At 38.5% G+C, this 18315-nt stretch overlaps 2 protein-coding genes across 20 annotated transcripts in view; one reads left to right on the top strand and one right to left on the bottom strand.

Annotated features, from left to right (window-relative positions):
• The window catches only part of sgip1a (SH3GL interacting endocytic adaptor 1a), an 81869-nt gene extending 68824 nt beyond the window's left edge, over window positions 1-13045 (top strand). For 13 of the 19 annotated variants that reach the window (XM_032524900.1, XM_032524898.1, XM_032524894.1 and 10 more), the window contains 9 exons: window positions 764-823; window positions 3767-3826; window positions 4725-4836; window positions 5373-5528; window positions 6623-6758; window positions 7014-7216; window positions 7320-7384; window positions 8412-8576; window positions 9352-13045. In XM_032524900.1, the coding sequence (XP_032380791.1) occupies window positions 764-823; window positions 3767-3826; window positions 4725-4836; window positions 5373-5528; window positions 6623-6758; window positions 7014-7216; window positions 7320-7384; window positions 8412-8576; window positions 9352-9374 (980 nt within the window). In that variant the 3' untranslated portion in view covers window positions 9375-13045. The remainder of the gene's footprint in view (window positions 1-763; window positions 824-3766; window positions 3827-4724; window positions 4837-5372; window positions 5529-6622; window positions 6759-7013; window positions 7217-7319; window positions 7385-8411; window positions 8577-9351) is intronic. The other 6 variants (XM_032524902.1, XM_032524907.1, XM_032524895.1 and 3 more) reach the window with 3 other exon arrangements.
• Window positions 13046-13866: 821 nt separating this feature from the next.
• On the bottom strand, window positions 13867-16507 carry insl5a (insulin-like 5a). Its single transcript, XM_032524970.1, has 2 exons — window positions 16184-16507; window positions 13867-14324 (listed from the first exon to the last, which is right to left on the bottom strand). Exons 1-2 carry the CDS (start codon window positions 16353-16355, stop codon window positions 14176-14178), a joined length of 321 nt encoding a protein of 106 aa, XP_032380861.1. The 5' UTR covers window positions 16356-16507; the 3' UTR covers window positions 13867-14175.
• Window positions 16508-18315: the final 1808 nt, after the last annotated feature.

Raw genomic sequence — 18315 nt, 5'->3', positions numbered from 1 at the left:
TCCTGCAGTTTTTTTTTAATTTATTACTCCTAAAAAAAAAAAAAAATGTTTTAATACAATGAATTATTAAACTTCACATAAATATTGTAATTTTTGTGGTTTAGCTTGAAGACAAATTGATGACAAACCTTAATTTTAATGAATTAATGGCACAGCAACAGTTTATACTCCTTGATCTAACTTCAGCGTCAGTGTTGTAGGATTGTGAGTGGATAATAGCAAATCTCAGTAAACTTTAACAGGGCTAAGTCCTAATAGATTTAAGAAATACTCACTGTGGAGGCAGCAGCAGTTACATAAAACCCAGGATATAGTCACTGGTTGTTGGTTGTTGTTTTTAAATGGATTGCAGGGACAAACTTACAAATTAGTGAACAGCTTTACTAGATTGAGAATGTCATAGGGATTCTGTTTGGAGATTTCACTGAAGTCTCTGTTATAGTCCTAAATGTATACGTAATATTTGTATCCTGGTTTTGTTGGTAGACCAAAAAACAGATGGACTTGACACTAATATAATGCTCACTGAGAAAGTTTTATTTATAAACTGACACTATTCCAGTTTCAGTGCATTTTAATTTTTACATTTTCATCTTGTTTGTGTTTAAGATGCTTCATTTGTTTTGTTTTTTACTCACTTTAATTTATGTGTGCTTGACAATACCTTTTCTGATTTTAATTTTCAATTCTTTTTTCCTTGGTTTGATTTGCAATCTGCTTTTTTGTTTTGCCATTTCTCTTTATTTGTTCTTTGGCTTGTCAGAGGATGATGCTTATGTAGACAAGCTGCCCACCTTTGAGAGACACTTTGATTCGTTTGCAGGTATAGTAGAGAGAGGAAAGGGGATGGGTTGGGGCTGTGTTCCTGTGTCAGTTTTCAATCACTTTGATGGTCTTTACCCAGAGTGCACTTGGCATAGATGGGTCAAGGTTCATCACTGAGTGTTTTGTGCTTTCTCGATTGTTGTTTGTAAAATTGTGTAGGTATTGGGACAGTGACGTGCTTTTTGGGGTCTTTTTTCCCACATTATGGCACAGTTTCAGAATGCCTGTGATTGAGCTTCCGTCAATCTTTTCACATTATTGTATCAAATTATTTAAAAAGATAATCTCTGTGTCATTATCCTAATGCCTACTTATTTGACCTGTCTACTTTATGTTTTGCTCACAGATTTAGGGACAGACCTTTTTCAAACATGGCTAATTTTAATTTTTCTTCATTGGTTTGCTTTTGCTGAAGCAAACCTTTCCACACATTTGTCCAGCATTTAATAGTTATGATAGCCTCTCTCTCTCTCTCTGCATATCTGACTTTCTCTTTCACTCACTCTCTTGTATCTCTCTTATTAAATCTGCCAGAAGAAAAAGAAAAGTATAGTGACACAAAAAGCTGCATTCATTGAAAAACATTTCTTTTTTTAACAAAAATGTTTGAGTGTCTTCCCTTATGCCCATCTGCGTGCTCGTGAGACTTTTCTCTTTATTTCATGACTGTGCACCAGTGGCTTTCACGCCATGTCACCATGGCAACCTCGTGGCTCATCTCTTGGCGACACATTTTTGTGCGCGTGCGCGCAATCCCTCACAGATACCTTTGTACCCAGTCTACATCACAAGAGTGTGTTTGAGTGTTCAGCCCAAGTCTGAAGAGCTCCTTATCTGTGGACCCTTGAGATCCATATTGTCTGTCTTTCTCTCTCTCTCAAACACACACTCAAACACATACTCTCACACATACTGTCGGATCAGAGCTGCTGCTCACCAAGTTGTTTGAAGTTTAGCATTAGAATTAGGCTGAATTAAACAGGCAGCAGCTGTTGGTATTCATGCTACTCTCGCTCTACCACTGGAGTAGCATCAAACAGCCACAAGTTCAACCAATCTCTAACGGCCCTAAAGCCTCAGTTGACTCCCACACTCAACCCCTGACACCCACCTGTCACACCTGTCACTCATGCACTTGAAAGCCATAGGAGAATACAAGCCCAAAACACCCTCCCTCTCCATCTGAACACCTGCCCTTTTGTTTTCTTCATGAAGCACTGCTCTGCTCTCATCGTTCCATCACCCAACACCTCTGTTAATCCATTCACTTAATAAGACACCTTCACAAAAATATAGTATGTACTAGAACAAGCCTACTGTAGAATATAGTTATCACATATCACTATCACATAAATCGTCTCATGACCTCTCAACATAACCCTGAGACATCTTTTGGGGATCTTCTGCAAAATGTTCAGTGTTTTAGTGATACTCCCTATTAACTGATAATGTCAGTAAATATAAAATCCCTTTCACGTTTATCAGATATTTGTACTGAGATGGGCATCAAGATATATTGATATCATTTGTTTATCAATAACCTGGTGCATATTTTGCTTGTTGTCCATCATAGTGAATGTTACGAATGTGTACTCTAAACTCAGAAGCTTGCTTTGTCCGCCATTTGAATTGGGGATAAACTTGTTAGTTTTTTCTCACTTGGTTAACATGGTATGCGTCCTAACCACTAGGCCACCAAGGTGCTCCACTTGGTATGCTTTTTGCTAGCTGTCTACAAAGTGCGAGTTACCAACTGTGGATGGTCTGAACACATAAACACAGGTCTGAGTTTACCACTGGTACTTGCATATTGTTTGAGGTATAGTGTAAACTTTTTTATATTTGCAGCTATTTGAGAGTTTAAATTTGATAATGACATACTGGCTATCATAGCAAACATTTTTGATAAAGATTTTTTTTTTTTTTTTTTTTTTTTTTTAACTGAGCAAGGTTTTTTATTTTGCTACCGCAGTCTGGTGGACAAACTTTGTAATGGAGACACCATTTCTAAACTACCTGAAGTATATCTTTAGTGTATCTGTTAACAGAAACACAGCCACTATAATCTTCAATAATATTAGACAATATTGCCTAATATACCAACTTTTTTATCTGTGTAGCTGTAGTATAAGGGGATTTCTTTGTGATAAACTTGCAATGAAAGTTAACCAGGACTCTGTGAGGCTAAACTTCACCTTCATAGGCTGTTTTCCTTGGAGGATGGACCCACTGAAATTGGGACGCAGCATCTCTCTCCCTGTGCACCACAGTCCCTCCCTCTCTCTGCTTTCTAGTCTTTGTCCTGCCCCCTGCAGGATGTCTTTATACATGACAGTATGCTTCCATTTGTTTCATAATTTGAAAAGTGGAGGCCTGGAGCAAAATGTGAGCACAGTAAGACACTGAGAGAAAAGCCTAAAATAGATAAAACAGTACGAAAAAATCTGTCACTGATGAAGAAAGTAGTGCCAGTTTAGTGCTACCTAAATTGCCAGAAACTAGAGCATCAGCTGTTGTAAAATGTTCCCTATAAGAGCAAACATTGGCTGCTGCCCCTGAAACTGGCAACCCCCCCCCTAGACTCTGCAGCCTCGACTTTTCTCTCCTGGATCACACATGGAGTCGTACCACTGCCAGCATCCAGCAGCACACACCTGGCCCTCACTTCATCTGACTGCTGCCTTTCCTCACGCACGCAAGCACCCACCGAAAAGCACCACCCATGTTGTCACCAGCTCTGTCTCGGCTTCTGCGTCTTCGTCCCCTCGGCCTCCACCTCCATGTTTCACCCCACTGTGACGTTTGATAGACCTGCCATGTGAGACTCACGCTACTGTCCTTTTCTCCCCCCCCCCATCCCTCCTCAACCACTCCCTCCCCTTCATCCCTCCTCCCTCCTCCTCGTCCCTTTCTCCTAACCCCACCCCTCAACCCCACACAGAGAATGACCAGCCATCCCTTGTGTGGTTTGACAGAGGGAAGTTTTATTTAACCTTTGAAGGTAAGTTTTCACTGCATCAGGCTAGTGTGCACACACACTCTTCTGAGAATAATTTGTGCAAGCTTCGCCCCCTGCCCTGCCCTTTCTTTCCTTCCTTCCTTCCTTCCTCCCCTCTCCTTCCTCTTCCTTCTTTTGCAATCCCTCCATCGACCTAACCCACACCATGCTAACTCCTGGCTGAGCCCCCCTCTTCCCCCCATATGCAGTCAACTATGCAGTCTTCTCATATCTTCCTCTACCTTCTCTTCCTGACATTGTTCAGTCTCATTTCGTCTGCGCTAACCGGCTTTCATTTCCTGAAGAATCATCATTCTTCGTGTACTTTGCTAATCACTTCCTCGTCACTTTTGTCCTTTTGGTTGTTTGGTTTTTGGTTTGATCTTCGGGCCCTTTGATCTTGTCAGAATAATTCAGCTTTAACAGCATGTCTGGAATAAGCATGCATAACATTTTTCTGTCTCTCTCTGTGTCCCTCTGTCTTTCTTTTCTCATCTACCTGTGCTTATTCAAATAAAAGCCAACGTGTAACATACTGTATAAAAAATACAAAAATTTGAGGGAGATTTATGAAGTAATTGTGCTTTAATTCTACAATATCACAGTCAAGTAGAAAAGAGAAATGGGTCTCCTCTTCACACATAACCTGCTGTTTTTCATGCAACCTTACTAACACTAATATTTGTTCTCATTTCAATTGGACCATGTATCTATTAATCTGTTGTTAATGAATTTTTATAATTGGTTGAAGTTACTATTCATTGATCTTTGGATTAAGCCCTGACTTTTGCTATGCCAAATGTGTGTGTGTGTGTGTGTGTGTGTGTGTGTGTGTGTGTGTGTGTGTGTGTGTGTGTGTGTGTGTGTGTTGTGTGTTTGTGTTGTGCGTGTGCGCCTCCAGGCTGTTCCAGAGGGCCCAGTCCTCTCACTATGGGGGCTCAAGACACTCTTCCTGTGGCTGCTGCGTTCACAGAGACAGTCAACGCCTTCTTTAAAGGAGCTGACCCAAGCAAGTAGGTCTACAAAACGCTTTAGACATTCACATAACATATCCTGACATACATATGACAGAATGATTCCCCAACCTGGATTTGAAAACGTGACATATTCTTTTATTATATAAGGAATATGGCTTGTAAAATTTGTAACTGCATTTTCCCGGAGCATGCTCAGTTTTTGTGGCTACCCTGCTTTGGGGCAGGTTGAGGAGCTGAGAGGTATAAACTAATCGGTTTAAATTATTGATTTAGGCTTTTTTAATATTGGCAAGATGGGTGAATCATGCTTTCTAAAGTGTTACTTACATAAACGCTGTGATGCAGGCTCATAAGCACAAAGTTTTGAGAAATTATATTATGTAAAACAAATTGGGGTTTAAAGCTTTTTCAAGACAAAACACAAAGAAGAAAAACAGAGAAATCAACACAAGAAGTGTGTACTGTATATGTACAGTTTATTTGTGTGTGTGTGTGTGTGTGTGTGTGTGTGTGTCACTCTCTCTAACTCACTCCTTGTCTCTTATCTATCTTGTTTTTCCTCTTCCTCTCAGGTGTGTTGTGAAGATCATAGGTGAGATGGTTTTGTCGTTTCCGGCGGGAATCACGCGGCACTTTGCCAATAACTCGTCCCCCGCCGTGCTAACCTTCAGCATAACCAACTACAGCCGTCTGGAGCATGTGCTGCCTAACCCCCAGCTCCTCTGCTGGTAATGACACGGCTGTTATGCATCACCTCTCTCAGAGAAACAAATAACAAATACACAGTTTTTCACCATAATTTAACTAAACTTCATTAAAATCCAACAACGTTAATTTCACTTAAAGAGCATGTAAGATAAAAGCATAAAGTGCATGTTGTATCATGTAATCAAATCAATCACTTTGTGTATTTATATATTAAATAAATATTCGTAAATGCAAATTTTTTGAACAACTGTTTGTTTCCAGTTGATTATGGATTTTTATAATAATCATTGATTTATACAGCACATTTCACACACAAGGAAAATGCCATATGTTTTATAAAGAAATTGTCTAAAATATACAACAGCATGAAGTAAACAAACACTTTTAAAAGAGAGGGTCATGAAGTGCCATAAAAACTAAGTAAAACTTTAGACGTATACAGTATGTTTGAACTAAAATTGGATTATGCAAAAAAGTTTGTAATTGAAATAAGGACTTAAACTAGTAAAATGATCTGAGGAATGGCTCATAAAATATTCACGGTCCTATATGGAAGAGTTTGGTTGTTAGTGAGGAGGAGTAAACTTAGATCATCTCAGACACTAATGCAGCTGACTGCATATTGAGTCATCATGAAGTCATCATGATTGACTCTGAACAGATGTTGGCTTTTTTTGTTTTGTTTTTGTTTATTGTCTTTGTTTTTTTATTATTTTATTCAGGTTTGAAAAATACAAAAACAATACACCTACCTGGGATTCAAATGTTAACAAAATTGAATTCATAGAGTAAATCTTTGTTTTAAAATAATGCAGGATCATTTCTGCAAGACGTCTTTGATGTTCTTTGATGATATTTTAATGTTTTCCGAAAATTCTGCAAAATGAGTGTGAAGCACGACCTCTTGTGGCTCTTTGTGAGAATTAAAGGGCTAACCAAAGCCTGTCAAATTCAGCCTGTGGACTTAAATTTCCAAAGTCATTATTGCCACAATAAGTTTATTTGTCTGGTCAAACATTCCTTTAACATTGCGATGCTGAGATGTTTGACAAATCACCACCAGGATCATGTGAAATGTATTTTGATCATGCTTTTCTACGTTCTTCCCCACCAGCGACACCACCACACAAGCCAAGGCTGATGCCAAGGACTTCTGGGTAAACATGCCAAACCTGATATCCCATTTAAAGAAGGTGGCAGAGCAGAAGCCACAGGCAACATACTACAATGTGGACATGCTCAAGTATCAGGTGAGCTCGCACCCCTGGGGAGTCACTAAGCTATGAGATACTGTACACAGCTTTGACAAGATGTATAGGCAAATATGCCACTGAATTTATAACAACCCCCTATTGACTATTACCCACTGAACATTATTTTTTAGGGTGCTTATATGAACTGTAGGGACAACATGACATTATGTTGGAATCCCTAAACGTAAGACAAAATGCTTTGGCACTTCGATTATTATATGTAGTGTCTGCATATTCTCTATCGGTTTGCAGGTATCGACGGAGGGGCTCCAGTCGATTCCTCTAAATTTAGCCGTGAGCTGGAGATGTGAGCCCACCAGCACTGACCTGAGAATAGACTACAAATACAATGGGGAGGCCATAAAGACGCCGATGGCCCTCAACAACGTCCAGTTCCTCGTCCCTGTCGATGGAGGGGTTTCAAAACTACAGGCTGTCTTACCTCCTGCAGCGTGGTATGGTCAAAATCTTTATACGTTTGACTTTAACCTTTAGTTGGTAATTTGGTCTTCAGAAGCTTCATCTATGTGGTTTTCTGTCCCCTTACAATCTTGACAGGAATGCGGAGCAGCAGAGAATCCTTTGGAAGATTCCTGATATCTCACAGAAGTCTGAAAACGGAGGTATGTACAGAATGATAAAAGTAACATATCGTTTAGCAATATATAATTTTTAGAAAATAGCCTTGTGGCGATTGATGAGAGTCCTGGTTTTAGTTTATATTCTGATTGTATAGGCCTGGAAGAGATTGAATCAATGACCACACTTAGCCCTGGTTAAAGGTGTATATACACATTTACTTTTATTGGCATAGTACTTTTACAAAAATTGAACAAGAGACAAGCATAGATAAGACCTAAGGTTTAAAAGAAAAGTACATACAGCATACAAACATTGGTCTGATCTAACTTGAATTGTGCAAGAGTTTGTGCAGACATGTAGTTTTAAACACTGAGCTAGAACCTGCACTAGGAGCCATGGATGCAGCTAAGCTGCTACATGAAAAAGGTGTAGTACATGTGACGGTGTGTGTGTGGTATGTTTCCGGAGCTCCTCTGGGAATCAGTGCCTTAAAAACTACAATGGAATATTTACACATATTTTCAACTGAGAAAGCTTAGTTTAATTTGTGCATCTGACTTGACAATCCAACGTCATTTGATGTGCTCTAAATTGTCTGTTGCCTGTTTCATATTTTGCAAAGCAGAAAGGCTGGTCTCCAGGAGAAGGACAGTAAACTACATTATTTAGTTAAGATAGAAAACATAACCAGGCTCAAACATGATCAGTTCAGTCCAGCTTCTTTTGAACATAGATTACTTATTTATTGGTACTATACTGTATCTGTATCTCTCATATGATGTGTAATTTTCCTTTAAATTCATCTCAGTCAGTGCTTCCTTGATATCTGTATCCAGCAAATACTTTGATGGTGATAAGGATTTAATACAAAAGCCTGTTCCTGCAAAGTTAAATATAACAGTCATTGAGAGCTGCTTCCAGCATCTTTCCTATGTCTGAGTCATAGTTGGAAGTTATTTTCACTTCTTTTTGAACTTGATTTCCTTGTGCACATCACTGTCTAGGAGATGTTGTGAATTCAATTATTTTTTCTTTCACCCCTGAATCATTCCTCGGGACTTTCCGCAGGTGTGGGCTCGTTGTTAGCACGCTTTCAGCTAACAGAAGGTCCCAGTAAACCGGCTCCGCTGGCGGTGCAGTTCACCAGTGAGGGCAGCACCCTGTCGGGCTGTGACATTGAGCTGGCTGGTCCAGGATACCGCTTTTCTCTTGTCAAGAAGAGGTTTGCCGCAGGTCAGTTTAGCATTTTAGTAACGACCTATAGAGGGGTTTTCCAAACCAAACATTATTTATCACCGTCACTAGAGTCATACAATCGCTCTTCCAACTCGTCAAGCAGGTCAAACCTTTCTAAACCTACACTGATGTTTTACATTTATTGAGTTTCCCATATTCAAGTAGTCCCTTATATATCATTTAAGAAGTAACGATTATCATCATTGTTTGATTTCAAAGATCAATATAAGTTGAAGGAATAATAGTCAGATTTTTGAACTTTTTAAAAAATTGTTTTCATTTATATTTATTAATATTTTAAAGTATGTGTATTATTCTCTGTTATATTGCTAATTTGAGGTATAATATATGAGTAGAAATAATATCTACTATTTTGTCTTTTGGAAGTAAGTCCTTTGATTTGAAGTGGTGATCTATGTACCGGTAATTGGAAATCAGTCAACAGCTATATGAAATTATAGATTCCTTTAACGCTAAAGTTTATTTACTGTTGATTACCAATGAACATTAATAACACATGAGATTGATTTTAGTGCAGCCAAAAAAGGTTGTTCCTATTTCATCCTTGCAAAAAGTATTTTTTATTTTTCTACACTGTGTATGTTAATTTATTGTTTTATACATTAGGTTTATTGTCATTATGTCCATTACTATATAAACATTCAGCTTACTGTAGTAACTGTCTCTGGAGTTAACAGTAGATCTATAAAAGATCCATAAATGACATAACATAACAAACATAAAACCTAAACATTTCGTCGATACGTTTCAGGAAAATACCTGGCCGACAACTAACCCGTGCTACTGACAACAGCACTGTTGAACAAAACAATCACAGTGGACTGTGGGTGACACCGAGGACAGGGGACATACCAAGACCAGACGACAGACTTTCCATTAACCTCTTCTGAACCCACACGACAGGTCCGCAGCCTACCCAGCAGTATTGTATTACTTGCATATAGCATCGTGGAAACTGTTTAAGGTCATGTAATTATCGTATTTGTATTAATTTCATAACATCTGTATTGCTGCAGTTAGACACCTGGGTTCTTGCTCCCTCTGAAGTCTGTGCCTCTGTCTCCATCGTCCTCTGGTCAATGTGTTGTGGTGTTGTTGTAAAGTTTCACTGCAGCTGCCTGACAGACAGACATGGACAAAGAGAGTTTGGGCCAGATTTTTAACTCTGGGTGACAAGCTGTTTGTTGTCGATAGTCAAGAAAGATTTGGCTAGTAAAAAAAACATACCCTTCCATAAGATCTCTGCAGTCAGACACGCCTCAGCCTCTGACACAAAGTCTTAAAGCCACAAAGATAGACTGGTTTAAGTTAAAGCAAGGCCCAGGACTATACAGTAATTATACTTCAAAATCAAATCTTTTAATAGTCCTTCTGTCAGAGTCTGAGCTCAAACCCTGAGAGAGCTCTCGCACTGACGGTAGCCATTAGCGTGTGTCTTTTTGCCATCAAGTAAATGCATTTACTAATCCATTTTGATGCATGTTGTCACAAGAGGTTAAATTTAAAGAGGTTTCTTGTCGCTGATTGAAACCCAGAATCAGGTAACTACAAAAATGCTCATGCATCACCTACTGGTACTACAGGGTCAAATGACTTTGGATCACATCCTTTTTTAATATAAGTGATATATATATAATATAACTGATCAGTAAATCAGTCTGTTCATTTTATTTCTCTAGAATACACAGACATGGAGAGTTTTTAGCTAGTTAGGCAGCTGCAATGATGAATCAATTCACTGGTTGCAAAATAAGAAACATCAGTTTTCCCGTCAGAACAAACAATGTGTACAAAGTGTCATTTTAAATTGATAGTATATATCTTAAAGGGCGTTTGGTGTTTTCCTCGTATTGTCAGATAGCCTTTATGTTGTTCCCAGGACAGCAGTGATAGACTCCAGAGTACATGACAGCATTCTATTTTTATTTATTGATGACGATGATTTGTTGTATAAAACATGTGATTCTGTATACAAATAGAATTTGAACTCAGAACCCTGAAAGGTATACATATTTGAACTCTCTCTCTTTTGTTATCTGTGTAGTTGGGTAAACTGTGTACAGTATAAGGTATAATTTTTGAATTTATTTCAGATATAATTTTTTAACTTGAGTGCAACAGAAGATTTGAGCTATATATGGGGGATGGGGGGTAATTTAAAGAAAAAGATAAATATCTTCCTGGATGCTATGCTATGCTTTGTGAAAGCAGTGTTAATGTAGAGATAGTTATACCACGGGCAAGGTCCACAGTTTAAAGAGTTAGTTTGACATTTTGGGAAATATTTGTTTCCTTTTTTTGAGAGTTAGACAAGATGATGTGATGACTCATATATCTGTCTGTTAAACATGAGGCTGGAGTCAGGAAACGGTTAGCTTAGCATAAAGACTGGAAGCAGCTAATCTGTTTTTTACAGAGATATATGCTGTGTATGGAAGGCATTGTCAGTCAGTTGTTGTTTGGTCCAGATTGAAATATCTTTAAAATAAAAAATATCTTTTAGATTGATTGCCATTACTTTTTACATTCATCCTCAGATGATGAATCCTACTGACATGTGATCTCCATAGCAGGTTGATGCTTGTGGTTTGGAATGAAATAGACTATAACTATTGGACAGATTGCTAAATAATTTGGTACAAACTTTCATGTCCCCCTCAAGACGAATTAGAATAACTTTGGAGATTCCTTACCAGACTAATATGTTGAACTTGTTAAAAATATTTGCTAAAGTCAGTATGTTGGCATTGTAATTGTGAGAGGGTTAGCATTTAGCTCAAAGCACCGCTGTGCCTAAGTCCAGTCTTTATGCTAAGCTAATCTAAATGTCTTGTGTCTTCTGCTTAACATTTAACATTCGCTGCTCAAGAAATTGAGTCAACATATTTCCCAGGGTTGTTGAACTTTTCTTTTTAATAAGGTTAAGACAATAACAATAAAAGCAATCAATTTTCCTCAACAGCAGTGATGATGTTTGGTGACTGTGGTACCACTACTGGAACACAATTTGTTTACTGGGACCAGCTTTTTTTTTATTATTATTGTTATTTAAACCTCATCAGAAAACACTTGTATTAATCCAACATTCTCAGTTCCCACATCTAGCCTAACATGTCTGATCTGTTTTCTGACCTGTGTCCGTTCACCTCAGTGGTACCTGATCTGATTATATCATGAGCACACCCCTTATCATCCAACCAGCGCTTGTATCCATGGCTTTATTTTGCATAATCGTAATGGTCTCTGTGAGATGTCAAATTGAATGAGGTTGTAGATTGAGGTTAAACTGACCAAAATGCTTCTTTTTTTCTTCTTTTTTTTATTTTATGTGCTTGTACCCCGGAAAGTCAGTCCTCTGTTAAGGAGAATAAGCTGAATATTTTTAAAACGGATAAAAATGAAAAAATATTATATTGTTTAATGTGTAATAAACACTGTGCTGATGATGTTGAACTTCCTGAATGCTCTGACACTCAACAAGAAGAACAAAAAAGTGTGTTTGAAGTGTAGCCGAAGATCTCTGTACTGTACTGTGTCGGCATTCTGCTAAATGAAACCAATCATGGTCCTTTTTAGAGCTGTCGTAGAAGCATCTTTGACTAAATGTACGTCAAAAGGACTATTAGCAACATGTCAATACTCCTATTAAATGATAGAGTACCTTTGATCGGACGTACTGTAGTTTTGATGTAGTTATTTGGCTAATAAAAAGATCAAATTTTAGCTGTGCAGTTAAGATAAACTTTTTTATTTATGTGCCGATTCGGTCCAAAAAAGCATTGTGGATTTCTCTGACGTTGATGATGATTGGTGCCATTTAGCTCCCACATTAGTTTGGTAACGTTTTCTTTCAGTCATGTCAGTCCTTCATCTAGTGGACTGGATGGATCCACATGCCTGAGAGGAAGCTGTAACCTTCTGGGTGAATCTTGAAGCTATCAGTGCAACAGTCACTACAGCATTATCTACAGAAGCCCCACACACACATCCCCCATCATGCATCTGTTATATATTACTACTACACTACGGCCTACATGTCTTTCAGCTTGAAAGTCATGTTGCAGTGCTGAACTCAGTCTGTTAGTCGTCAAATAATTCTTTGCAACAGTTAAAAAAAATGGAACACAACTTTTACAGATATTCATCTCTGTGGTGAATTTGACCTTCAGTAATTCATTATTGCATGCCGAGCATGCAGTAACAGGTGGGGCATCCATGATGATAGATAGTACTGAAATGACGTGTTGTGCTGTCAGTTACCTGTATTAATGTTAAGAAGAGAGCAGGGAGTGTGTTTATGTGTGCTATAAGCCAGAATGCTTTTTGGTTCTGTACCGTTAACCTCAAACACATGTGCAAGCTGTTTGTACAGTACATAACAATGCTAAGATGAACTGAAAAACTTAGTTTGCTTCTTTCCAAAACCAATAAAAGTTATAACTGGATGTCTGTGTTTGTTTGCCGTTTTTTCGGTTTAATTTAGGCTTTCTCATGAATACGTACAAAATGGTAGCCTACTGTACATTTCTGTGGCTTTTCTGAGACACACTAGCAGCACGGCGAGATGTTGGACTGTCATTGGCCCGTCGCTTTGGTCCAGACTGAACGTTGGACATGTCATGGTCCGCAGAGCATGATCTCGGTGACTTTAGTGATCCTTTGAATTTTCATCTAGCAAATTTCAACTTGCTAACAAAATTAGCATTAAATGTTGTTCAGACAATCATGGTGATGTCTTACAGCAACTCTGGTGATCAAGCTAACATGTTCACATTTATTATTTTGTTGACAACCGGATCGATTCCCGTATAATTAGGTACACAGATCAATGTTCTACTTAGGATGAGGTATAAATTGTCCAAAAGTTTGGTTTATGACCAAATACCTGCAAAACTAATTACAATCACGTCACATTCTTTGTGTGTATTGCAAGTTGCTAACACCAAACTATGATGGTAAACATCAGAAATGTAGCATCGCCATAGAGCATTTAGCTCAAAGCACCACTGTTCTGTCACATGTTTTATGATGATCCTATTGACTTTAGGTTTACTGGTTTGACTCAGTGACAAGGACTGCAATTTTAAAAAGATGTTACACCTCACAGAATGTAAGTCCCGTGCAAGAATATTTATTTGACAAAATGAGTGAAATGATAGAATACAGATCAAGTTTTCTATACATACATCAAAGCAGAGATTGACAAACCTGCAACCCTGTGGATTCAAGGCTACATACAGGACACAAACCAGGGCTGAGATACTGATATCTGTCCATAAGTTTATTATAATAAAATATATTCTTATGGTTGCTCACACCTTTCAGCTCGGGTTCAGAAACATGTTTACAAACGTACACATTCACATCTACAAACCTTACAAGGGAAAGTAATAACTCACAAAAATAGTAAAAGCAATCACTTATAGTGTGGACATGAGCATTGTTGTACATACAATACAGTGATGGTATTGTTTTGAAACATAAGTATTTTGATTCGGATTTGCTTTCTACTAAGGCGACACGGGAGAGACGAGAGTCATTTTGGAGAAAGGAAGAAGAAGAGGGGAGGTTGGCCTCAGCAGAGGAAGGTGAGGTCGCTCTTCCGGCAACCCACCTGGCAGCACACAGTGGTCAGTATGTTATTCATATCCCGTTTGGTCAACTCAGAGCCCGGGGTGCTGCTGCTCAGGCTCTCCAAACTGCCCTGCTCCCTTGTGGGCAAACCTGGAACAACAAAATGTGACAAATGTTTAGGAAACACTTGCTCTAATTCAGTCCAACAACAGGGTTCACACAGACTTCATCTCTTGCAAATGTCAGTGTCCAGGTTTTTCACAGTTGCTTCCAACAATAATAATGGAAATGGATATCAGATCAGTCTCGTGTAACTGAGCTCTATGTTCCCATTAAATGAGGAAATTCTAAATGACTGCACAGATTAACTCAGTGCTATTTGTCTTCTCTAGTGTCACTTTACTCTTTCTAATCAGCATGACCAATAGGCTAACTGGGTTTGTTTGTGTGTGACAGACATTAGGAGATAGAGGGGGTGAGGGGTGTGGGGGGTGCTACTGCCCACAGAACAGACTACAGCGGCATTTAATTATGATATGTGGGATCCTCAAGCATAATCAGGTAAAATAGCAGACAATGGGTCTGGCACCTGTCTGCATGCACGCACCCACTGAACTGCAGCCGCTATATTAAAAGTATGCAGTACACAGTACATGTAGCAAGAATTACAGCACTAGAAAGCTTCACATTACTGGCTTAAAGAAATATAACTTTTAGGTTTAAATCTGAGGGATAATGTCTTACATTACAATTTTGCAGTCACCAGAAAAGTGGGTTAAGATGCCTGATTCACAGGCATGAATTTAAAATGCATAAATGCTTTGAGAGATATTGTTAAAAAGCAAAACAAAAATAAGAATGATAGCTGATAGAGGTCACTTTTTTCAGAAAACTTAAAATTAAATTATTACATTTCCACAAAAGTTGGATGGAAACTGCACGATTCATTCCAGACAGTAGTTAAACCCTAAACACATAGCAGCCAACTGTGTGGTCAAATGCTTGTTCAAGCCTACATAACTTCATATTTTAATTCAAGCAAAGAGAAAGTTTTTAAAGATACCATAAACATGTCCCAATAGAGCTTCACTGAAGAGCTGAAATACTCTTATACAGAATGTTGAAAATCTTACAGTGTGGAGCACGATAACTTTTACAACCCTAAAGCTACTTAAAGAGAAACAAAAATCGTCTCATTGAGATTAATTTAAAATAAATAGTAATAAGTAAATAGGACAAATTTGTAGACGCCCACCTGTCTATTGTAGGTAGCCCTGTGGTGTATCTACCACAAACAATTAAAATTTAGATTCACAATTTTTCAAGTCCGTCTCTAAACAATACTCATATATGAACATTAAACAAGTTTTTTAATGCTGTAATTATTCCTTCTGTTCATACTGACCATAAAAAGATCACTTCCTAACCAGTTTCCATGGGAACAAAATCCAAATTACTCGCTTTGTGCAAAACTGTTGTTTTTTTCTAAAGTTAAAATGATACTCAGTTACTTAAATCAAGTGGATATTTATTAAAATGACAGCCTTTTTAGTTGGAATTTCCCTCTTTGTGTTTGTCCACGGAGATGCAGTGGAGGGATAGTAACAAAAACAGGTATTTTTCTGTTCCAAAAAGGTTGGGACTTTGGAAGATATCCACTTAACTCTGACAGCTGAGCCCTCATATTAGCTTCACATAAACTTTACAATGAAAAATAAAATGTTTCATGGAGGGAGGACTTCAGATTTTGTCCTCATCATATACAGTGAAAACGTATCTCTTATGGCCGTGATGGACAGAAGGAATAATTACAGCCAGCAAAACCTGTTTCAATGTTTATGGAGGCACTTGTCTGTTGTAAGGTAGACTTGAATTGTGAACATATCCTGTAAGGATAAATCTTGGCAGAAACAGAAGAAATCCCACACATAAGCAAAAAAAGTAAACTTTGTTAAAATATTAGATTAGAGATGTAGAAATGTAGAGAATAAACAGAGAAGTCATCTCACCATCCATGTCTGACTCACTGAGGACTCTCCTCCAACGGGAGCCCCCGCAGGTGTAAACGACGGCCCTCAGGAACTCTCGGCCGCATAGCTTCACTGCCTTCACCTCTGCTCTCACCTGGACCACGCACACCACTGCACACAACAGCAGAGGCAAAACCACCAGAGCACGCATGCTGGATACCTGACGGAGGTTTATGTCTTTGTTGGTCTGGTTTGTTCCTGAGACTACCTCAGCTGCTCGGTCCTGTTTTCTGTTGGTTGTCTGTTATTTTGCCGACTGTCTTTAAGTCTTCTTTCTTGAGCCAATGCCTGCATCTCCGTGTTATATACCATCCGACTTTCAGATCATCAATGCAGAGTATCTCTCCACTTCCTCCCTTTAGCCCGTCCCAATCACTCTCTCTCTCTCTCTCTCTCTCTCTCTCTCACCCACACACAAACACACACCCACACACACTCCTTTGTTTCCGGTCATCCCCACTATCATCATTTTTAGCGGTCTAAGAGAGAGTTATGACCATCAGCCTTTTACAACCCTCAACTGACAATCACATTAGATGAGTGCAGCCTCCTTGGTGATTATGTGATAGCACCGACCTTCACCACACCACATGGCTTAGTAAGTGATGCAAAGTGATTCCCAAACAGATGTTTCATCTGTTTACAACGCTTTATTGGCCCGGTTGTGCTTGTCTTTATGAGCAGATTGGGCCATACAAGAGGAAAAAAGTCAATGTTGACAGTCCCATCAAGAAGGTCATTACATTGCTGCTGATGGTGCAAGGTGACACTCAGCATGACATTTCAGTTCGATCATTAGTGGTGCAACTTAAGATGTCAATGAAATTATATTATGTTTAGTTGGACGTGTTGTGTGGTAGAATATACGATATAAAAACAGAAACGACCACATTTTCAAAAAATAAATAAATAAAAACGTTGTCTAGTTATTACTTCTATTATTAAGTCTTTTATTTGCTGTCTTTCCTTTTTTGTAATGATAAAACAAGGACAACTTGATTGACAAGTTTAGCAGATTGATGGAAGTCAACCAAACCTCACTAAGAACTTACAAGAATTTCCTGATAAAGTGATGTTTAACTTGGTAAATAATTTCTTATTTCATTATTTTTGAACCGGACCCAAACTACAATTTGCTACAATTGTTCCAGGTAAGAGCCTGGATGCTTGTATGTGCCGACTTTCCAAATGTATCTGAGACTTTGGTGTTGTTTCATGTTGGTGACAGAAAAATACATGGGAAACATCTGGAAAAAGTTGAACATCATGTTCCACTAATACCTTACCACAGTAACCACATAAAAACAAGATATACTGTACATTCAAAATGCATGACTTCTGACAAATGTTTTCATTTTTCTTTAGCTGAACTCCTAAAATTGCTACGACAACAAATCACACACAATAACGTCTGCTGAGCTCCACGGCCGTCATGGTGCCTGAGCAGATACGTTTGAAAGCTCTGCAATATGTGTAGTATGTGGCCCTTGAGTTGGGATTGTTTTGTCAGTCTAAAACAGACATGTTCATGATCTCATTCTTTTCAGGTAAGGTTATCATGCAGTATCACCAGACACCAGTTTATTCATTTAACCCGACTATGCTGGCTCCCTAACATGTTTTTGACCTTTATGATTCTGCTCTGGCTCCTAGTTTTCCTTACGCTACATATCAGCAGTTTTTTTTGTTTAAGTCTGCGGTATTTTGTCTGTATTATTTTCACTACTGTATGTGTTAATATAATCTAACCCTACTGATTTTAATAAAGATATAACAGTATTTTTGTTCCGTTATTGTCCTCTTATGTCTGGAGGGAATGTACATTAATTATCAGAGCTACAACTTCCAACTGTACTGATTACTGACTCAAAGGAGAGGTGTAGAAGATGACCTTAAATGACCCTAAATTATGTAAAATGAGTTAAAGTTGGGCGCTATCCAAATTTTGATACGTCAAACCTCCTTCCTATTTTACCGCGGTATGCAGCATTACCGTGACTATAAAATTATGACGTAAGGCTCAGACGGCATCACCAAACTGTTGGCTTGTGCCTCCACCGTTCAGAAACTGAATACCAAACACTAATATTGAAATATCCCCCCCCCCCCCC

Source organism: Etheostoma spectabile, chromosome 9 (assembly GCF_008692095.1).
Source record: "Etheostoma spectabile isolate EspeVRDwgs_2016 chromosome 9, UIUC_Espe_1.0, whole genome shotgun sequence".
NCBI lineage: Eukaryota > Metazoa > Chordata > Actinopteri > Perciformes > Percidae > Etheostoma > Etheostoma spectabile.
The sequence above is the reverse complement of the archived record's forward strand: the minus strand, read 5'-3'. Positions and strand labels throughout refer to the sequence as shown.

Excerpts from the sequence above, each read along its gene's own strand:
- insl5a (XM_032524970.1), bottom strand. The coding sequence starts at position 16,355 with ATGCGTGCTCTGGTGGTTTTGCCTCTGCTGTTGTGTGCAGTGGTGTGC. Across the intron at positions 14,325-16,183 it reads CAGTGAGTCAGACATGGATG|GTTTGCCCACAAGGGAGCAG; the intron begins GTGAGATGACTT and ends TTGTTGTTCCAG.